We start from the raw sequence: 23,629 nt of genomic DNA on the forward strand, positions 1-23,629 counted from the left end.
GACCTGGGCTCCCTGCAAGAGTTCGAAGGCAGTTGACATGAGAGGTAGGGGGTACTTATTCTTAACAGTAATCTCATTCAAACCTCGAAAATCGATACAGGGACGCAGGGAGCCGTCCTTCTTCTGTACGAAGAAAAACCCTGCACCGGCCGGGGAGGAGGAATGGCGAACGAGCCCAGCCTGTAAACATTCCTGAATATACTTGTCCATGGCCTCTCTCTCCGGGACGGACAGTGAGTAGAGGCGCCCCCTAGGCGGAGAAGTGCCTGGGAGAAGGTCTATGGAGCAGTCGTAGGGGCGATGCGGAGGGAGAGAGGTGGCTCGCGACCTACTGAAAACGGTGCGAAGATCGTGGTACTCCTCCGGAACCCCAGTCAAATCGGCGGCCCTGACCTGAAACACAGAAGACACAGAGACAAGAGACGGAGCAGAACCAAGACAAGACGTGTGACAAGATGGGCTCCAGGCCACCACAGAACCCCTAACCCAATCAATGTGAGGATTGTGCTGAGACAACCAAGGATGCCCTAAAATGAGGGGGTTATTGGGGGAATCGAGGATGTACAGCTCAATGCACTCACAATGATTACCCGAAAGAAAAAGCCTTACGTGAGAGGTGACGTGAGTTATGGTGGCAAAGGGAAGTCCCGCTAGCGTCTGGACCGAGATGGGTCTGTCGAGGAGCTTGGTCGGAATCCTCCACCGGACTGCGGTGGTGGCATCAAGGAAACTCCCCTCAGCACCTGAGTCGAGAAGAGCCTTGCCGGTGTGACTCCGGCCATCGAACAGGATCCGGAACGACAGTGAGGAACGGGAAACAGGAGAAGAAAAAGGAATAGCGCCCACCCGGACTCTCCGCTCTACGGGTGGGCGGAGCCTTTTAACGGACACTGGATGACTTGGTGTCCCTCCTTCCCGCAATAGAAGCAGAGTCCTCCGAGAAGGCGCTGCTGCTTCTGTAAAGGTGTCAGACGAGAGCGGCCTAGTTGCATGGGTTCCTCCTCCGAACCGGCTCCGAAGACTTTAGGAAAGGTGTAGGCGTCTCGGACTCGCCAAGAGGTAGGTGAAGGCTGCCGGCGACGACGATTGTTTAAACGGGTCTCGACCCGGAGGCAGAGGTTGGTGAGGGAGTCTAAATCCCTAGGAGGTTCGAGTGTGGCGATCTCGTCAGCAATGGACGCATTCACCCCGTTGAGAAATCGAGCACGTAGCGCTTCCTCGTTCCAGTTGCAGGCGGCCGCCAGCGTCTGGAACTTGATGGAATAATCCGTGATGGAGTTACGACCCTGGGTCAGGCTTGAGAGCTGGGCGGCCGCCTGCTCCCCCTGAGCTGACCTGTCGAACAGCCTGATCATCTCGGCCCGGAAGTCTGTGAACGAGTGGCAAAAGGGTGCTTGAAACTCCCATACAGCTGTACCCCATTCTCGTGCCCGATCCGTCAGCAGGGTTAAAACAAACGCCACCCTTGCCTCTTCGGTGGCATAGCGGCGTGGCTGAAGGGAAAACACCAGAGCACACTGGGCGAGGAAAGGACGGCAGGCATTGGGGTCTCCGTTGTAAGGCGGGGGGTTATTGACATGGGGCTCAGACTCAGACAGAAGTCCACGAGACGGGCTGGAAGAGATTCGACTCGCAGCGAGATCTCTGCGCAGCTCGGTGACTAGAGCTGTAAGTTCCGTGACTTGACCTACAAGATTACCCACTTCCTGTGTAGTGGCATTCAGCCGTGTGACCTGTTGTCCGAGGGCGACCCCCTGTTGTTGCAGAGCATTGCGGAAGGGATCCATCCCCGCTGAATCTCCAGTATGGTCAGACCGTTCTGTCATGACTCAGTAGGAATAAGAAATTCGGAGACTCAAATGCGGGAAAAAAGGGTTTATTTGAACACACAAACGTCCACCGGACCAGCCACAGGTACCTCGTGAGCCCGTGGGGAGATGACTCGACCCAGCGGCACTCACGGTAAGAACAGAAATAGAATCCAAACAGTGGCAACCTTGACTTTAACGGAGGCTCGGCGGGGAGGGGTCTCGACCCGCTGGCAGAATCCGGATGTCTGTGGTGATCCCTTGTGAGGCGATGCCGGGAGGTGAAGAGAGCGGAGGTCCGAGACGCCAGAGAAACTGAGGAGGTACAGGGGAGAAGAGAGTAGCCAAGAGCAACAAAACACTGGAGCAACAAAAAACAAATAAACACGACAAAGAGATAATAAGACTATGACACAAAACCTGAACAAGACTGTGGCAGTCAGTGCTGGCATTACACACGCAACGGTCTGACAAAAGACAAGAAAACAAGAGGGCTTAAATAGAGGGGACCTAATCAACGGGGAATGAACAACAGGTGAATAATAATAAGGAACCAGGGGGGACTGCTAATTAGAGATGAGCAACAGGAGTGTAGGTGATGAGGTGATGGAAACCCGGTGAGAGGAAAGCCTGAAGGGGAGACACGGGGACAGGGCTAATAATGTAGACACAAAACACGTGGAGAACTGCCAAAACGATTCCACAAGAGATTGACAAAACAAAACAAACACACACACCAGACAAGAAGGTCACGACAAGACTGAGATCACGACACTCTGCAATATCACAATCATCTAAAACACAGTTACTTCATTTCTGCGTGAAGATTCGATTTGTTACACCGGAGAAACCTTTCAGGGGCTCCAGACTGCGACTAAAACGGTCGCATTTGTGAGTGATATTTTTGCGGAGATCGCCATTGCGACCATGCAAATTTACTTGTTATTAAAGTGTTTGCAACGGAAGCGCCGCATTTAAAAAAAACACCAGTGTAACACAGGCCAGAGAAAGAGAGAGCTATGCAGGTAAACCTCACTTTCCGACCTCAAGAGGTGCTCTAGCGACAGACGCTAGAGGCTGCTGACTTTAGCCTCCTCATTAGAGCGCCCGACTCCCATGCTGGACCGACGCCGGTTCGAAGTCCCCTAGGCCTAGTACATTTACATTTACGCATTTGGCAGACGCTTTTATCCAAAGAGACTTACATTACATTATACTATACATATACATGTTATATATTTCTAAGTATGTGGAGTAGCGGGAGCGGTGCGAGTGACCGGTTACACCAGCAGCTGGCCTTTTTCCCGCGCGTACACACGGGTATTGATTGACGCATGCGCATTGCGACATATTGCAATACCTCTCCGGGCCTACAGGGTCAGGTTTTCTTCTACCCTGAATCGATGCTCCCAGGACACGGTTGCCACCTGGTGGTTAAACTAATTACTGCAAGAAACGGAATGAACATGCGTTACAAAATTCTGGCGGTGCGTGTACAGTACGCGCATACTATTCGTTTGTTGAAATTTGCGCCATGCGCACTGTACACTGTCCCTCGCGTACGTGTAAAAAGGGAACTATACTTCAACCTTTACTAGTAAGCTCTGTTTGCTGTGACGGATTTTAATGAGCCTGAGGACGAACAATGTGATTTTTGAGACGTTTAAAACGAAACTAACCGTGAAGAAGTTCATGGAACGTATCTGTTATAAGACACGGCTGGATCATTTCAAATCCGTTCATAGAATGAACGACAGGCAAATTCTTTAGTTTAGTTTAATTTTAAGTTATCTTTACATTGTGTTGTGAACATGCGCAAATCTAAAATCACCATGAAAACGTAACAAGCCCTTTCGTTTTGCTTTAAATTCTATAAACAAGAAAATGTAGGCTATATTTTTTGATACAGTATATATAATGTCGGTCGATTTTCTGTTAGTTCAAATGAACTCCGAGTAATTTGGTCTGAGTTTAAACAGCTTAGCATCAATCAATAACAATACTTCTTTGCCTCTTTTTAAAAAAGCAGATTTGATTCTGTCATCTGCATTTAAAGACAGGCAGCATTTTAAGACTATTTAAACACATTTACACATATTTTTATTTGTGTCCAAATGTAAACACATTTAAAACTATTACGTGGAATTCTGCAGATTTTCCCCAAATTTTAGGGCAGAATTAACAAAAAGTCTGCAGATTCTGTATGGCCCTGCTTATGAGGAAAAACAACATAGGCAAAACCTATGAGAGGGAAGATATACACACAACAGGATAACTAAAAGTGTGTGATTTAAAAATGTAAGTTTGTGTTATGTGGCTCTTAGAAAATAATTTGGTGCCTGTTTTTTCCCCTGTAGGAGCCAATGGCTCCTGATTGTTTTTGTTTGGAGCCCTGCCTTTGGTTGTTAACACTAAAAAAGCGCTCCCAACAGTCCATTTCAACAACGTTACAGCTCCATTTTTTCAAACGCATAAAAAAAGCCTCACATTTCTGTTTTTAAGCCCTGTGCTGATGTTGCTTCATTGGCTCCCAATGTGAGTGCATTACTGTAAACGCTCTTCCCATTTGTTTTTACAAACCGAGAGTCAAAATGACCGTCTGGGGTCATCAGCAGCTTGCACACAGTATGTCTGAAGGTTGAAAATAAGCATAAACGTCAGTAACGGAGAGTGTATGGAGTGGAATGATGAAGTGTTATGGTTTTTTTGCTCTGGCCCTCACGGTGGACGTCACTTATAATTCTGCATTAAGCCAGCACAGATAGCAAGGTCAACCACAGCCGGCCTTCGCAGAAGACGTGACATCATTTCCTCCTGAAGCTTTTAGTCTGTAATTTAGCAACACCGTCCTGCTCTTCTCAATTGATTGCTTTTTTTATATTACCGCCATGGAAGTACATCTAACTCTCTTGCCTCCTCTCTCACTCACATCACCATTATCTCTCCTCCTCCTTCTTCTTCTTCTTCATCTGTTGTTTATCTCCATCCAAACCTCATCATTCCTTTTAGAGTGCAGGTAGAGTTCTATGTGAATGAAAACACTTTCAAGGAGCGTCTCAAGCTGTTCTTCATCAAAAACCAAAGATCCAGTGAGTCCTTTAGCTCCCGGGCCGAGGAGCGCCTCTCATTGTGGCTTTTCTCGTGCTGTGAGGTGCTAGTTTGTGTCTGTTTTCACGTGGAGTGCTGTTGACCCCTTTGAGTGGCTCGCTGGGGCTGGTGCTGGGTAATTGGTTGGTCTTGTATTTGTTTCTGGTAGTTTGATGTGCTGTCCTTTGGCTGTCGTGTCCTGTCCGTGAGAACTCGGCTCCACTCTGTTGCTTGTGAAGGTCTTTGTAATGCTGATTTGGGATGACATGCTGCTCTCGTCCGCAGGTTTGAGAGTGAGACTGTTCAACTTCTTCCTGAAGGTTCTGAGCTGCCTGCTGTACATCGTACGAGTGCTCTTGGACGACCCGCGTGAGGAGAGAGACTGGTGAGAACACTGGAGAGAGAGCTGGGTTAAGCAGAGGTATAGACGTGTCGCATTTTTAAGCGTCATCGTCGCACCCCTGACGTGAAGGCCAAACCGTGGGCAGTAAAGACAATCCCAGAATGCATTGCGACAAAAATGCTGTCATCCAGAAAATCAGTTTTTTATTTAGTTAATATGGACATAAATAAATATGTTGTGCTTAAAGCTGCAATCCATAATGTTTGCCTCTCTATCGCCATCTGTGTTTGAAACAAAAATGGCAGGTTTCGCTTTAACTGATGTCAAACATCACATTTAACACCTTATAATTTATAGATTACTATTATAAGCTTACTGTTTTGAAGTAAGCTTTTGGGGAAAGGTAAGAAACTTTGTACTTCTGTCAATATGTCTATGTATGTCAATAACTGAATTTTGTTTATTGTTAGCCAAAAACAGTTTTGGATTGCAGCTTAGACTGTGAATATAATATTGCGGAGAAAGATGTCATGTCAATTTTTCTCTATTTTACTATTTTGAATGGTGATTAGTGGTTATAATTAAGAAAGTTAAGCTAAATTCTGATTTTTCTCAAAAAAATTAATCTTAACACTTAATGTTCTTTAGTAATTGTATCTTGTAGACAGGAGTACTGTCACTGGAAATTAATATATGGAAATTAATAATAACAATAATAATTCCCATGTTATAATAATATATACTTTGGGGCAGGACGGAGGGAAGTGAGATGGAGAGAAGATTGAAGTGCCTTCAGTTATTCCATGTATAAAAGCAAGCAGTTAAAACTTATTTTGTAAGAGTATGTGTGTTTCCTTCCCCTGCAGTCCTGGCTGTCTCAGACAGAATGCCTCTGCCCACAACAGAAGCCATTTTGACTGGTAAGTATCCAGACTCTTGACTCTGGCAGGAGTAATGGACGAGATGGTGGCCAAGGGCCAGATGGGGGAATAGTCTGATAATTGTCCATTTTAATATGAACCAAATCTGTCCAAGTGAGACAGGTGGCAACATTGCATTGTACCCTGATAGTCCAGTGTACTTTGCATTTACAAACATTTACATTTTAAGCCAAAAACACTCTCTGCACATACCCATTGAAAGTGAAAATTAACAGCAGGTCTTTTCCTGTTATTGACGTTTTGAACATAGAAAAAACCTTTAACATGTTCCAAAAGTAAACAACACTGGTCTTTTCTTCATATATGCTTTGTCTCATGCTAACAGTAGAATTGATTTATTGACCTCAGTCAGGACACAGTGCACACCAATTGTTCTGTATTTATTAAGCATCAGAGACACGCGTGTGATGGTGTTTCTCTGACTGATGTTCATTACTCATCGCTGAAAACAGAGCTTTGATTTCTGTATTCCTAACAAATTTTTTCTTTCTTTCTCTCATTTCATCCTGTCATCAGGTCCCTCATTATTTGGGTGAACAGACCTCTGCCGCTCTGGGCCCTTCAGGTCAGAAAAACACAGACTAACACACAGGAACATACACAGGTTTTTTAACTATGGGTCGGGTACATTTGGAACTGCAATTTTTTTTAGAAATTATACTCTTTAAAAAACACTTTATACACCCTCGTTCATTAATGTTTATTTCATGTTTCACATTTTAACTGCACGGCCCCTTTAAATTCAAAAGGACTTTGATTGGCTGCCAATGTTTTATTGTTCATTTGCTCTAAAAGTTATACTTATGATACCGCTCCTTTCTGTCATTATAGTTGTTATGTGGACTCTGCTTTTCTCTTACATTTCAAATGATTTTTTAAAACTTTAATATTTAAACAAAAATAACCCTTTTGTATCTTTATAGTTTTCGTTAACAGACCTTAAAGGGATATATCACTACCAAATAAAAATGTCCCCGTGTTTTACTCATCCTCAAGGCATCCTAACTGAATATGGTTTTCTTCTGGAAGAATAATGCTGTCTGGGTGATAATATATATCAATTTGCTTCCAAGCGGTAGAATGGGAGTGAACGGGTGTTGATTTTTTGAAGCTCCAAAAAGTGCATCCATCGATCAAAGAACTGCTCGACACGGCTCCGTGGTCTTAACAAAGGTCTTCTGAAGCGAATCGATGCATTTGTTTAAGAGGAATATACATAATTGACAGCGCTATTAAAGTTGATGTCTAGCTTCCGTCATCTCTCCAATTCGTGTGAACCAGAGGCTTGTTTTTCCGGCAGATGACGCAGGCGTGTCGTAAATTCCGGTGACGAACGCTTTTTTCGTTTTCAGCCAATAGGATAGCATGTACTCTGGCGGCCATCATTTCTGGAAAATGTTTATTTGCGCTCCCATTCTACCGCTCGGAAGCAAAATGATACGTGGTATTATCACTCAGACAGCATTATTCTTCAAGAAGAAAACCATATACAGTTAGGATAACCTTGAGGGTGAGTAAAACATTGGGAAATGTTTATTTGGTAGTGAAATATCCCTTTAACACTTTTATGATTGTTTTGTGTTGTCTTTGTGATAAACAGTAAATTCGCTTCTGAAAAATTCTTGGTTGTGATTAAAGATGAACCGATTCTCAACTCAACTCAACTTTATTTATATAGCGCTTTTTACAATTTTCATTGTTACAAAGCAGCTGTACGTAAGACATAAACATTGACTATAAGCAAAACAATTAAAGTTGTACCTGCAAAAACAAGAAAAAGGTGAAAACAAAGATGACAGACATACGCACATACAAAACACTCCACACACACAATATGCACACGTACTAACACACATACACACACACACACAAACGCGCACGCACGCACACACGTACACAGACAAGTACGCGTACACACAAAGACACGCACGCACGCTCAGTGAGATTCTAAATTTCTCCACCTGTACCGATTGAGAATTATTCAGAGTTCAGATATATGGGTGCATCTCTTGATGTAATGGACATTACGCACTTTAATTCTTAATTTACATAAAAATTCTGTTTAAAAAATAAAATCGACAGTTTCTAGGACAGTTTTAATGGCAGCTTTATACAACCAAAAAAATCATTCCCTGAAACATGAAAGGGCCCATAGTTAAAGAAACACACACACACACACACACACACACACTTGGGATTGTTGTGTTGCCTTCAGTTTGGCCATTCATCCACTGCTGCAGGCCCCTGCTGTTTCGTTCTACAAGACCTCTGTCTTTCTCTCATCTTTTTCTCTGTTTGTCTCTGTGTCTGACTGTTTTCTCTCTCTCCAGGTGCTTGTTGCATTCATCAGTTTTTCAGAGACCATGCTGCTGGTGTACCTCAGCTACAAGGTGAGATAAACAGCACACAGTTAATATAATGACATAATTTATATGTTGCGTGCAAAAGGTCAAAAATACGCTTTAAACACTGCATTATTTAACACGTGCTTTATTTGACTAGTAATTAAGGAGGTCAGACACGGGATATTCTGTAGTAGAGGACAATCTCTGCTGGATTATGCGGCTAAAGTGATTTTTTTAATGGCAACTGGTTCTACACGGTTCCTCAGTAGCTGGTCTGTGCTGATGATTTATGGTCATTAAGGGATAATTCAGCCAAAAATGAGAATTTATTTCATCATTTATTCACCCTCACGTCATACCAAATCTGTTTGACTTTCTTCTCCAGAACACAAAAGAAGATATTTTGAAGAATGTTGGTAACCCCATTGACTTCCATTGCAGGGACACAAAACCATTGCAGGGACATTTCTCAAAATATCTTCTTATGTGTTTCACAGAAGAAAAAGTCATATACAGGTTTTGAAGGAAGAGGAAAGCATGTTTTTCCTCGGAGACATTTCCTTCAATCTTTATTGCGACGACTACAACCTGCATCAACACATCTCTCACTCTTTGTTCTGTATTGATTTCTATCACAACCAACAAGTGCTCTTCACCCACACGGGTCAGGTGTAAACATACAGACGGGATGTAAAATAATGCAGATGTTTAACATCTTTATTGAGCCAACATCTGTGTAATAAAGTTCAATGTAGTGAAGGAAGGAGGCAGGAACCGGCATCATTCACAAACTTTAATTCAAAAATAAATAAACAATAAACAGCAAATAACAGGCCGGCAGCCACCTCACGGTCGACTGCCGGCCACACGAACACATAAACAAACTTAACCTATTTCCGGACCCGGGTCCTCTCTCTCGATGGCCCGGTCGCTCGTTCTCTTATGCTCCAGAGCTCCCCCATGAGGCATGCGGGGACCACAGCTGGACACTCGTTGCCACTTACGCCGCCGGCCCCGCCTTGCCGCCCCACGGCTCTCGTCCCGCTTTCCTCGCTACAATCTGATCTGAAGCTGACAAATGAAGCTTAATTCTGAGGAGAATGTCATTTGACCCTTGTTTGCTGATGGTTTGAAGCCAATTTAGGCTGTGTTATCCTCAAATCTGAAAGGTCACAGAAATATTGTTCCCTGACCCTGACATGTGTATCCTTGTTTCCAGGGCAATGTTTGGGAGCAAGTGTTGCGCATTCCCTTCGTTCTGGAGATGATCAGCGCCGTTCCGTTTGTGATCACTGTGAGTAAACAAAGACTATACATAGACAACACAATAACTATAAAGATGACATGCTGCAGTTGCACATTTTTAGTTGCACAAGCCCCTTTTTCCTTATTTTTGTAGTTGTGGATTTTAAAAACTTTGTAGTTCTTTTTGTCATGCTTGCTGTGAACAGGCCCTTAGTTCACCCTAAAATGAAAATTCTGTCACTCCTGTGTAAGTTGTTCTAAACCTGTATAAATGTTGCTGTTCGGCTGAACACAATAAAAGATATTTGGAAGAATGTTTGTAACCAAAGAGTTCTGGGGCACCATTGACCACCACATAGTTGGAAAAACGTCTACTATAGTAGTCAATGGTGCCGCAGACCTAAATGGTTTCCCAAATTGTTCAAAATATCCTCATTTGTGTTCAAAAGAACAAAGAAATGTATACAAGCTTAGAACAACTTACACGGGAGTAAATGGTGACAGAATTTTTATTGTAGGGTGAACTATTCTTTTAATTCTGTGTATTGTGTTTTGTGTTTTCCTTCAGGATTTTGTTTCGTAAGCAAATAGAACCCAAACCCACACCCCTGCAATTCCGTTACTTCTTTAACACTATAAAGTACAATTCTTTAAATAAAAAACAACAAAACTATTTTTCTAACATGTTTTAATACCATTTATATCAACAATACTTGTAAATTCTGTTTGGTCTTTTTTTGTACTTTTCACCAGGTCTGAATAGTCTTGGAAACGCTGTGTTTTGTGTTATATCACAAAGCTCATTGAACATAAGTAAATTGTGGTTCTTTTCTTTGCACTCAGGTGATTTTGCCCTCTCTCAGAAACTTGTTCATCCCTGTGTTCCTGAACTGCTGGCTGGCCAAACACGCTCTCGAGAACATGATTGTAAGAAATGAAACGTTCTTCTTCCATCTGCACACACTGCGTCCTTTCAAGCACAACTATTGTGTCAGCGTGTATCTACTTAAAAAACGCTACATCTCCGTCCCATTGCTTCCTCATATCTATGTTATCACATTTGTGATTGTCATTGTGATTGAATAGCACAATGTCATTTAAACCTTTCACTCCTTGCCTTCTTTCTCTCTTCTCTTCTGTGTTTTTTTCCCCAGAATGATCTGCACCGAGCGATCCAGCGCACACATTCGGCCATGTTTAACCAGGTCCTCATTCTCATCAGCACTCTACTTTGTCTCATCTTCACCTGGTGAGAAGTTCACTTTGATGCAGACATCCTTAGAACATTACTGTATAGGTGAACTGTCCGCTAGGAATTGTTTGAGTAAGAGTGATGATGCGAGCGGGATGATGCTTGTTTAATAATTAAGAACATGTTTGGGGGCATGTTCTCTTGTTCTGTCAGGGGAGGAGGGGGTTAGCCATGTACTCGTGAAACAGAAGGGAGAGAAATGAGTGACCTTTTCACCGTTGACAGCTGTGTGTTGACTCAACCGGCCCTTCAACACTGAACAAACACACACACCAGCAGTACAGAGAGATAGAAAGATCACGCCTTCCTGCACGTGACCCGCCGCACCGTTATTGTGTTTCGGCTTGTTTTTATCACACTTTGTTCTGTACCATTCGAGGATCATATAAGCCCTCTGGCTCTTCGTACGCATGTAAATCCATGCAGAACGGTCTACCTGAGAAGCCTTTAAATCTCGAACAGAGGTGTTTATGCAGCCACGGGCAAAATTCTGAATTTGAAAACCGGGTGAATTCTTTAGCTGGAATTGTAATTGAATGTGACAGGAATAGTGACAGGAATGACAGGAAGAGGAATAAACTGAATTTCAATAGGAAGAAACTTAATACAGGTTAAGGCATTCAGGGTAATTGGGTTTCATAAAAATGCTAGCAATATCAAATCAATAAAAGTGCGTTATGGTCATATATCAGCACGCTTTTGCTGAATCGCATCCGCGCTGATATACAGCCATAATAGCACATTGTGAGTGATGCTGCTTTTAATTGAATTCAATTCACATTGATTGTATAGTGCTTTTTATAATGTTTGTCACTTTACAGAAAGTAGATTTACAGAAAATGCATGGTTCTGTGTTACTAGACAAAGCCAGAATAGTCTTTTATAAGAGGTGAAATCAAAGACTATAGTTGTAATATATAAGTATAAATTATAGTACGGGTGCTGCGATACCATTTTTTGAAAGGGATATTTCACCCAAAAATGAAAATTCTGTCATCATTTACTCGCCTCAAGTTGTTCCAAATCTGTATACATTTCTTTCTTCTGATGAACACAGAGAGAGAAAGATATTTGGAAGAATGCTTATAACCAAACAGATTTTGCCCCCCGTTGACTCCCATAGTAGGAAAAATGACAATGGTAGTCAAAAGTGCCCCAGAACTGTTTGCTGTCCTACATTCTTCAAAATGTCTTCTTCTGTGTTCAACAGAACAAAAATATGATAAGGTAAATTTTCCTACTATGGGAGTCAATGGGGGGCAAGATCTGTTTGGTTATAAGCATTCTTCAGAACAAAGATATTTATACAGATTTGGAACAACTCGAAGGTGAGTAAATGTTGACAGAATTTTCGTTTTTGGGTGAAGTGTCCCTTTAAAGACCAAGTACGAGTAAAGTTTATTTTACTCGCCGATACCAATACCGTACCTGTACCTGTATTATTTTTGGTGAGGTGGCATTTTTCCAAGCAAAACACACTGAAACTAATAACTCTGCCTCAAAACACATTATGAAAAAAGACAATTTTATGTGCTTGTTACAAGCTTTCGAAGCACAAATTTCAGTCAGTTCTGTCAGGTATGTCACGTGAAGTATCGGTGTATCTATATGAGTACGAGTACATGAGCTTGGTATCGAGCCCCATAACGATACTGGTATCGGTGCGTCCCTAAATTGGTATTTTACAATTAGCAACGAATGTACGAATGTAATGTACTTTCATACAGCAGACAACAAAGAATGTGTATAAACCAAATTCAAGACCAAGAACTATTGTATAACATGTACTGTATATTAGGTATAATTAACTAATGTTTCTAGAAACGGCCAGATCACAAACTGGATTTTTAAATTCCATTCTCAATTGGTTTCTAAACTGCACACGTTATGTCCTCGCTCTCTCTTCTCCAGTATTTGTGGTATTCAGCACCTGGAACGAGCAGGGAACAACCTCACGCTCTTTGACTCTCTGTATTTCTGTGTGGTCACTTTCTCTACGGTGGGCTTTGGTGATGTCACACCTAAAATCTGGCCCTCTCAACTGCTGGTGGTCATCATGATCTGTGTGGCTCTTATAGTTCTGCCAATACAGGTAAATCTGACAGACACCAGGGATGTAACAATATTATCGATATCGTGTTATCGCAATAGAAAAACGGTCTCAATATCATCGTGGTCACATGACTGAATGAAACGATTGGTCTTCCGGGCCTAACATAGAGGATGTTCGAAAAAGAATGGATGTTAGCTTTGGCAAGGTCCATCTGGTGCAGTCGTTTTATTTTATAAAAGGGATTTTTGGGTCATTTGACCCATCTCATACTATACCTCATACCTCTAAGCAACAGTGAGGATGAACAGTGATAAGAGGGTGCTTATGGCACGTTTCCAAGTCATATTGCAATAAATACCGTACCGTGGACTTTACACCGAGGTATTATCGTACAGTGAGATTTTGATATTGTTACATCCCTAACAGACACACGTCTACATTAAATGTACATATGAAAACCATTACAAAATTGTGACATTCATTGCATGCATTTTAACCCCAGTTCCTAGGAAAGATTCTCATTGATTTTTGATTGATTTTGACTTTTTATGGGTTAACAAACTCAAATGAAACTTCTCTCAAATACCTCCGGGCACCTGCTGAGATTTATGGTTGGGATTTACTATGAATATTATAGGTTATAACATCAGCTTTAAAACATCTTGTACATCTTTTTAACACTATAACTCTGTTCCAACTGACGTATTTCCATAAAAGTTGTATTATGGAAATATTGTCAATGGTTGCGTGACACCAGTTTTATTCAGTGTTCAACCGCACTGGTCTTGCACATAATCAAACTGATTTGACTAACTCTTTGCACTTTCATCTGTCAAACATTTTATGCAAATATCATGTGGCTATGATGACAAAAGCAGCGAGCCGAATCACTTTTGTGTTTAAGGCCCCTGTGAGAGACAACACAGCTGGTGCATTTCACAGTCGCACACAAACACACTGATGATGTGTTCACTTTCATGTACAAAGCAGTACAATAAACACATTTTACATCCCACTTCAGCACATACCTTCTCTTACGAACACGTCCACACACAGACAGCACAGGCCGAGAAGGGAATGAGATGAGAGAGTTGTCTTTCATGTGTGATGTGAGGACATCCCTGTCGGCTTCCTCGTGTGGTTTGGGGGGGCTGGTTGGTGTGTTCACATCACACAGGAAATAACAGCATGTCCAGCGAGGACCTCCAACTCTTTTCATCCACAAATACCAGCTGACATTTACCGGTGCCCCCCGCATGCAGCTGCTGCGCGCGAGTGTCACGTCAAAGACCCGGTTTGTGTGCGTGTTTGTTTCAGGCTTAACAGGGGAAATCTCCAGTATGGCTCACGGCCCGCAGGGAGACTTCCCACAGCACAGACGGACAGCAGCCACTGTATCCCATCCGTCCCTGTGCACACATTGCAATGTGTGTTATATTCTTAGCTTTTCTTTCGCAATTAAACAGTGCCAAATCTCTATTCCCAAATACCCTTTGCCTGGAAGCCACTGAATAGCAAACGATACCCACAGCTCTCGATAAAACCAATCGAATCTTAGCTGAGAATCCCTTAATATACTCACCACTGTGACTAAAACCCTACTGTGATTTACTGCTGCTATTAAAGAAGATTGTGTAAAAGAACCACAGCTCACAACACAGTTAATATCAACCCACATAACATCATATCTATTGTCCCACACAAACCACCACCAATATCTATCAGCACAACACCACCAGTATCCACCCATAAAATCAATAACATTGTCAATATCAACCCATACAATCCACAATACCATCAATATCTACACACACAACCCACAAGATCATCAGCATCAACCCACATGACACCATCAATATTGTCCCCCACAACACCAACAAAATCAACAACAAAATAATCCTCTACATCATCACTATCAACCCGCACAATCCACAACAACACCATCAGTATCAACACACACAACCTAAAACACCACCGATATCAACACACAATCTACCTACAATTTACAACTCGAAACAACATCAATATTGACACACAATCCACAACATTCCACAACATGAATATCCCACAAAACACCATCAGTATCGGCACACAAACCACAACGCCATCAGTATCGACACACACAACCCAAAACACCATCAATACATTCAGCATAATTCGCTACATCATCAATATCAGCGCATGCAATCCACAACAACCCACAACATCAGTATTGACACACACAACCCAAAACACCACCAATATCAAACCTCACCATCTACCCCCAATTTATAACCTAAAACGCCATCAATGCACAACATCAATATTGAGACACACAATCCACAACATTCATATTTATCCCCAACACCATCTGTATCGACACACACAACCCACAACACCATCAGCATTGACTCATACATAACCCAAAACACCATCAATACACAACATCAATATTGACACACACACAACCCACAACACTATCAATATACAAAATCAATATTGACACACAACCCACAACACCATCTGTATCGACACACACAACACCATCAGCATCGACTAATACATAACCCAAAACACCATCAATACACAACATCAATATTGAGACACACAATCCACAACATTAATATTTATCCCCAACACCATCTGTATCGACACACACAACCCACAACACCATCAGCATTGACTCATACATAACCCAAAACACCATCAATACACAACATCAATATTGACACACACACAACCCACAACACTATGAATATACAAAATAAATATTGACACACAACACCATCTGTATCGCAACACACACAACCCAAAACACCATCAATACACAACACCAGTAATGACACACACAATCTACAACAACCCGCACCATCAGTAACGATACACACAACACCATCAGAATCAACACGCACAACCCAAAACACCATCAATACACAACATCCATATTGACACACACAATCCACACAATGCACAACAACCCAGAACATGAAAATTGACACACACAATCCACAACACCATTGACACACACAACCCACAACATGAATATCAACACACACAACCCACAGCACCACACCATCAATATCAACCCACACAATCTACAACCCCCCCCCCCCGAAAAACATCAATACACAACATCAGTATTGACAAACACAACGCCATCAAAATCTACTCGCACAATCAACAACATCAAATCACTACCAAATTGTGCATTCACAGTCCATAATGCCTACATCACCGGCCATATCTACACACAATCCATATATCTAGTTCATTGAAACACACCAACAATATCATCAACCCCGGTTTTTGGCTTTATTGTACCCCCAGTATCATTTCTTTACATCACATATATTTGAATGAGCTCCTAAGCTCTCCTGCAGACGCTGATTTACAGTTCTGCAGAATCCATGTGTGAAATCTCTTTGTAAATCATCTTAAAGTCTCGTTCACTTCCATTCGCTCTAGTTTGAGCAGTTGGCTTTCTTGTGGATGGAGCGGCAGAAGTCTGGAGGGAACTACAGCCGCTACCGAGCCCAGACTGAGAAACATGTGGTGTTGTGTGTCAGCTGTCTGAAGATAGATCTTCTCATGGACTTCCTCAATGAGTTCTTTGCACACCCCAGACTGCAGGTACGTTTGGGCGCCTACGGCATACGTGTACACACGCACATTACTCAAAAACTCATTTGAGATGAGAGAACTCCGGATAAACGTTGTTTAATCATTTTCAGAAATGCCAGAAGTTGACATTTTTGCAGTGGGATTAACTGAACATTCATTTACATGAAGAAATCTGTTTATGTGTGAATGATCCTCTGGGATTTAATCGGTTCGCAGTGTCTGCCTGACCCATTTTTGTTCACTAACTTGAGCTCATCGTGTCCAGGATTACTATGTGGTGATATTATGTCCCGCTGAGATGGACGTCCAGGTGCGGAGAGTTCTTCATATCCCGCTGTGGGCTCAGNCACAACACCATCAGCATCGACTCATACATACCAACCCAAATACACACATCAATATGACACACCCACTATCTATACAATCAAATTCACCCACACATGTTGCACACACACATCCACATCGGGACACACAACACTATCAATATACAAAATCAACATTGACACACAACCCACAACACCATCTGTATCGACACACACAACACCATCAGCATCACTATAATACCCAACCCATCATAACTAGCCAAAACACCATTGCGCAATATTTGATCCAACACCACACATATCGACACACACCAACAGCATGATTCTAGTTAACGCCAAACATCACACCACACATCACAACAACATTAAATTTATCCCCAACACCATCTGTATCGACACACACAACCCACAACACCATCAGCATTGACTCATACATAACCCAAAACACCATCAATACACAACATCAATATTGACACACACACAACCCACAACACTATGAATATACAAAATAAATATTGACACACAACACCATCTGTATCGCAACACACACAACCGCTCTCTCTCTATACAGTGAGGGAAATAAGTATTTGATCCCCTGCTGATTTGTAAGTTTGCCTACTTACAAACAAATGAAGGGTCTATAATTTTTATGGTGGGTTTATTTTAACTGATAGACACAGAATATTAAAAAAAATCAGGGGAAAAAAATGTTATATAAAGGTTATAAATTGATTTGCATTTCAGTCAGTGAAATAAGTATTTGATCCCCTACCAACTAGCAAGAATTCTGGCTCCACAGATTGGTTATGTGCCTATATGGACCACAGATTAGTCCTGTCACTTTAAGAAAGTACTCCTAAATCAGCTTTGTTATGTATATAAAAGATGCCTGCCAACAGAATCTGTATCTTCCAGTTCAACCTCTCCAACACCATGGTCCAGACCAAATAGGTTTTAAAGGATGTCAGCGACAAGATTGGAGACCTGCACAAACCTTGATAGGCTACAGACAGAAGCTTGGTGAGAAGGAGACAACTGTTGGTGTGATTATTTGGAAATAGAAGATATACAAAATAACTATCAAATGCCCTTGTTCTGGAGCTCCCTGCAATATTTCCCCAATGGGGTAAAGATGATCATGAGAAATGTTAAAGATCAGCCCAGAACTACACGGAAGAAGCCTGTTAATGATTTCAAGACAGTTGGGAACACAGTTAGCAAGCAAAACATTGGTAACACATTGGTAACACGCTATGCCACAGTAGACTGAAATCCTGAAGCACCCGCAAGGTCCTCCTGCCCAAGAAGGCCCGCCTGGCTCGTCTTAAGTTTGACAATGAACATAAAAATGATTCAGAAAAGGCTTTGGCGAAAGTGCTGGCACTGCTGTGAGACCAAAATGGACTCCTGTGTTTGGAGGGAGAGAAATGCTGACTATGAGCCCAAGAACATCATGTCTACAGAGAAGCACAGTGTTGGAAACATTCTGCTTTAGGGCTTTTTCTCTGCTACAGGTATACAGGATGACTTCACCGCATTGAGGGGCTGAGGGACGGGCCCATGTACCGTAAAATCTTGGACGAGAACCTCCTCCCCTTAACTAGGTCACTGAAGATGGGTCATGGATGAGCCTTTAACATGACAAAGACGCAAAACATATTGCCAAGACAACCAAATAGTGGCTTAAGGAGAAGCACATTAAATGTCCTAGCCAGTCTCTAGACCCTAGTCCTATAGAACCTCTGTGAAGGAGGCTAAAACTCCAATTTGCTGAGCGACAGCCAAGAAACCTTAAAGATTGACAGAGGAGTGGACTAAATGTATCCGGACACATGTGCAAACCTGGTGACCAACTATCAGAAATGTCTGACCTCTGTGCTTGCCAACAAGGGTTTCTCCACAAAGTACAAAGTTATGTTTTGCTTGGGGATCAAATACTTATTTCACTGACTGAAATGCAAATCAATTTATAACCTTTATATAACATTTTTTTCCCCTGATTTTTTTAAATATTCTGTGTCTATCAGTTAAAATAAACCCACCATAAAAATTATAGACCCTTCATTTGTTTGTAAGTAGGCAAACTTACAAAATCAGCAGGGGATCAAATACTTATTTCCCTCACTGTAACCCAACACAGTCAATTCAATACACAACACAATTACACAACATCCACAAATTCCCACAACATGAGATATCCACAAAACACCATCATACGGCACACAAACCACAACGCCATCAGTATCGACACACACAACCCAAAACACCATCAATACATTCAGCATAATTCGCTACATCATCAATATCAGCGCATGCAATCCACAACAACCCACAACATCAGTATTGACACACACAACCCAAAACACCACCAATATCAAACCTCACCATCTACCCCCAATTTATAACCTAAAACGCCATCAATGCACAACATCAATATTGAGACACACAATCCACAACATTCATATTTATCCCCAACACCATCTGTATCGACACACACAACCCACAACACCATCAGCATCGACTCATACATAACCCAAAACACCATCAATACACAACATCAATATTGACACACACACAACCCACAACACTATCAATATACAAAATCAACATTGACACACAACCCACAACACCATCTGTATCGACACACACAACACCATCAGCATCGACTAATACATAACCCAAAACACCATCAATACACAACATCAATATTGAGACACACAATCCACAACATTAATATTTATCCCCAACACCATCTGTATCGACACACACAACCCACAACACCATCAGCATTGACTCATACATAACCCAAAACACCATCAATACACAACATCAATATTGACACACACACAACCCACAACACTATGAATATACAAAATAAATATTGACACACAACACCATCTGTATCGCAACACACACAACCCAAAACACCATCAATACACAACACCAGTAATGACACACACAATCTACAACAACCCGCACCATCAGTAACGATACACACAACACCATCAGAATCAACACGCACAACCCAAAACACCATCAATACACAACATCCATATTGACACACACAATCCACACAATGCACAACAACCCAGAACATGAAAATTGACACACACAATCCACAACACCATTGACACACACAACCCACAACATGAATATCAACACACACAACCCACAGCACCACACCATCAATATCAACCCACACAATCTACAACCCCCCCCCCCCGAAAAACATCAATACACAACATCAGTATTGACAAACACAACGCCATCAAAATCTACTCGCACAATCAACAACATCAAATCACTACCAAATTGTGCATTCACAGTCCATAATGCCTACATCACCGGCCATATCTACACACAATCCATATATCTAGTTCATTGAAACACACCAACAATATCATCAACCCCGGTTTTTGGCTTTATTGTACCCCCAGTATCATTTCTTTACATCACATATATTTGAATGAGCTCCTAAGCTCTCCTGCAGACGCTGATTTACAGTTCTGCAGAATCCATGTGTGAAATCTCTTTGTAAATCATCTTAAAGTCTCGTTCACTTCCATTCGCTCTAGTTTGAGCAGTTGGCTTTCTTGTGGATGGAGCGGCAGAAGTCTGGAGGGAACTACAGCCGCTACCGAGCCCAGACTGAGAAACATGTGGTGTTGTGTGTCAGCTGTCTGAAGATAGATCTTCTCATGGACTTCCTCAATGAGTTCTTTGCACACCCCAGACTGCAGGTACGTTTGGGCGCCTACGGCATACGTGTACACACGCACATTACTCAAAAACTCATTTGAGATGAGAGAACTCCGGATAAACGTTGTTTAATCATTTTCAGAAATGCCAGAAGTTGACATTTTTGCAGTGGGATTAACTGAACATTCATTTACATGAAGAAATCTGTTTATGTGTGAATGATCCTCTGGGATTTAATCGGTTCGCAGTGTCTGCCTGACCCATTTTTGTTCACTAACTTGAGCTCATCGTGTCCAGGATTACTATGTGGTGATATTATGTCCCGCTGAGATGGACGTCCAGGTGCGGAGAGTTCTTCATATCCCGCTGTGGGCTCAGAGGGTCATCTACCTGCAGGGATCTGCTCTCAAAGATCAAGACCTGATGAGGGCCAAGTAAGACCTTCTGAGAAAAGAAAACAACGACACGTCTCATGATCGTTATTATTGTGTATGGTTGTATATCTGGGCCCGTATGTGTAAAGCCACTCAGAGTAAAATTTTACTCTTTTGCAGCTTTGGTCTTTTCTTTATATAGCCTACAGCTGTGTAATAGGATGTGATTCGGCAGCTTAATTATTTAAATTAACTGTTAAAACTCAATTAACAGTGTTTGAAACTAAGCCAAAATGAATACACAATATTTGTGATATTTTTTGCATTATGCAAAATCAATTTTTGAAACTGCAATTTTTAACTTTTCATCTCTGTCGCCATCTCTGTTTGAAAAATGACATTGCAGGTTACTCCATGTACTTATTCTCATATGGGTTGAAGTCATCCGATGTTAAATTTCCCACAAAATCGTACAGCTCAATATATCAGTCACTATTATAAGCTTGCCGTTGTCAAGCAGGGGAATGTTTCAACACTGATTTGCCCAATAACCAAGTTTTGGTTTATTTTACCCAAATAAATTATGGATTGCAGATATACATTTAAATATATATATATATATTAATGTAATGTCTGAATTCAGTCATGAATAAATGCTGCCATGCTGCTGTGACTTCACCCTTGCAGGCTCCCTATTGGATGATTCAGAAGTCAAGGGTGGCCATTTTGTGTTTAAATCATTTAAATCATCTTACAACACGTAAGTCAGAACTTAAGAATAAGTACTTAAACTTCACTGAAAGTTGCTTTTAGCTTCTTTATAAAAGTCTCCGACTCTTAAAAAAGTCCTACTTACTAAGAATGTTTTGACACTTAAGTCAAAGTTTAAGGCTACTCTTAAGGGCATTTTTGAGATGTTTTATACATACGGGCCCAGGTATTCATTTTAAAGAACAAATACAATCAGAATCGTGATTTGGGCTTCATGTTGTTGTTTTGTTCTGCTATTGTGACCTGACGAAACATTAATTCTCATCTTTTGCTTTATCATACTTTTGAATTCTCTAAACTCTCTTTTCCTCTCTGTCTGTTCTTCTTTCTTCTGTTATGGATCCTGGCCCGGTTTATCTGGTTCTCTCTGATTCTCTTTGTCTTGTTTGGCTGCAGGATGGATGATGCTGAAGCCTGTTTTATCCTGAGCAACCGGTTTGAAGTGGACCGCTTCGCCGCTGTATGTTGACCTTCCGTTCAATATTCTCACCTATTATGTCTTTTTCTTTTCTATCCTCTCCTTTGTCTGTACAATAGGAAGCAGCAATTTCAAAGCGTTGCTTTATCGTTTTTAGTCATTCTCTTTATTGATCTCACACTTGAAAAGCACAGTTCAGACTGAAGTTATTTATGAAAGATGTTGGTGAAGGTAGTTGAGTGAATGTCATGAAAACTGAAGGAAATGTCAAAGTCATATTTCACACCAAATCTAAAAGAAATGACATTTAGCACAGAGAAATATATTGAAATATATTGAATGAATGCTTATATGCGTTATAACAAAATAATATCCATTTTCATTACATTTACTGCAAGATATCTTATTCTCATTGATGTACAGGTAATACAAAATACACAAAGATATATAGATAAAAGATAAAAAAAAGATTTAAGCGTACATGGTACATTTATTTATGCTAATTGAAATAACAAAATGCTCTAACATATTACAGTCTGAGAATATTTATTTATATGTTTGTTAAAAACTAAAACTAAATTGTCACAAAAAATGCAATGCAAAACTCTTAAAGGTCCTAACAATAAGTAATTTATATAATTTATTTGATCTTTTTTAGAGGGGGGGTTAGATGCTTATTGTTTTATAAGGAGATTAATGTCTTGCTTCTATCTAGGGACAAACACTAAAACTAATGGCATCAATTCATTCATATGCCTCTTTCTCTTTCTCTTTAACACAGGACCATCAGACCATTCTTAGAGCCTGGGCTGTGAAGGACTTTGCCCCAAACTGCCCTCTCTACGTGCAGATCCTCAAACCTGAGAATAAGTTTCACATCAAGTTTGCAGGTGAAATGTGTTTTCCTCTGGGATTGAGGTGAAGAGAGAGCAGGATGGCTTGATATTTTATACTCGTGTGCGTGCGTGCGTGCGTGTGTGTGTGCGTGTGCGTGTGCGTGTGCGTGTGTGTTTATGAGTGCTGGTGAGCAACTAATCTCACATCTTTTGCCTCGGTCGTGTAAATGGGATTCTTGCTGTTTATTTCACCAGTCTTCCCATTCCTCACTTCTCCTCTGCTTTCACGCACCTTTAATGGAATATGAGTAAAGGGCAAAGTCATTTCACAACATTTCAGAGATGAACACTACATGAGAAAAATATAAAGACATACAAATGTGAAAACCAGAATGACGAAAACCTAAATGATCAGTTAAAGGTGCAGTTTGTAAAAACCACCGCTAGAGGGCGCACGATCAAAACAACAACATTGCCGTAGCTTGATGACGCTGTGAAGGAGCGTGGAATGATGGGATGTGTTGTCTTCACCGC

At 41.4% G+C, this 23,629-nt stretch overlaps 1 protein-coding gene across 1 annotated transcript in view; it reads left to right on the forward strand.

The window, feature by feature from the left end:
- LOC130561078 (potassium channel subfamily T member 2) overlaps window positions 1-23,629 on the forward strand; it is a 94,961-nt gene that overhangs the window by 32,340 nt on the left and 38,992 nt on the right. The window contains exons 2-14 of the mRNA XM_057345195.1: window positions 4,818-4,897; window positions 5,181-5,280; window positions 6,105-6,158; window positions 6,696-6,744; window positions 8,510-8,569; window positions 9,744-9,818; window positions 10,613-10,696; window positions 10,924-11,018; window positions 12,933-13,113; window positions 16,519-16,683; window positions 20,994-21,130; window positions 22,238-22,301; window positions 23,041-23,149. Of these exons, the coding sequence (XP_057201178.1) occupies window positions 4,818-4,897; window positions 5,181-5,280; window positions 6,105-6,158; window positions 6,696-6,744; window positions 8,510-8,569; window positions 9,744-9,818; window positions 10,613-10,696; window positions 10,924-11,018; window positions 12,933-13,113; window positions 16,519-16,683; window positions 20,994-21,130; window positions 22,238-22,301; window positions 23,041-23,149 (1,253 nt within the window). The remainder of the gene's footprint in view (window positions 1-4,817; window positions 4,898-5,180; window positions 5,281-6,104; window positions 6,159-6,695; window positions 6,745-8,509; window positions 8,570-9,743; window positions 9,819-10,612; window positions 10,697-10,923; window positions 11,019-12,932; window positions 13,114-16,518; window positions 16,684-20,993; window positions 21,131-22,237; window positions 22,302-23,040; window positions 23,150-23,629) is intronic.

Source organism: Triplophysa rosa, linkage group LG11 (assembly GCF_024868665.1).
Source record: "Triplophysa rosa linkage group LG11, Trosa_1v2, whole genome shotgun sequence".
Lineage (NCBI taxonomy): Eukaryota > Metazoa > Chordata > Actinopteri > Cypriniformes > Nemacheilidae > Triplophysa > Triplophysa rosa.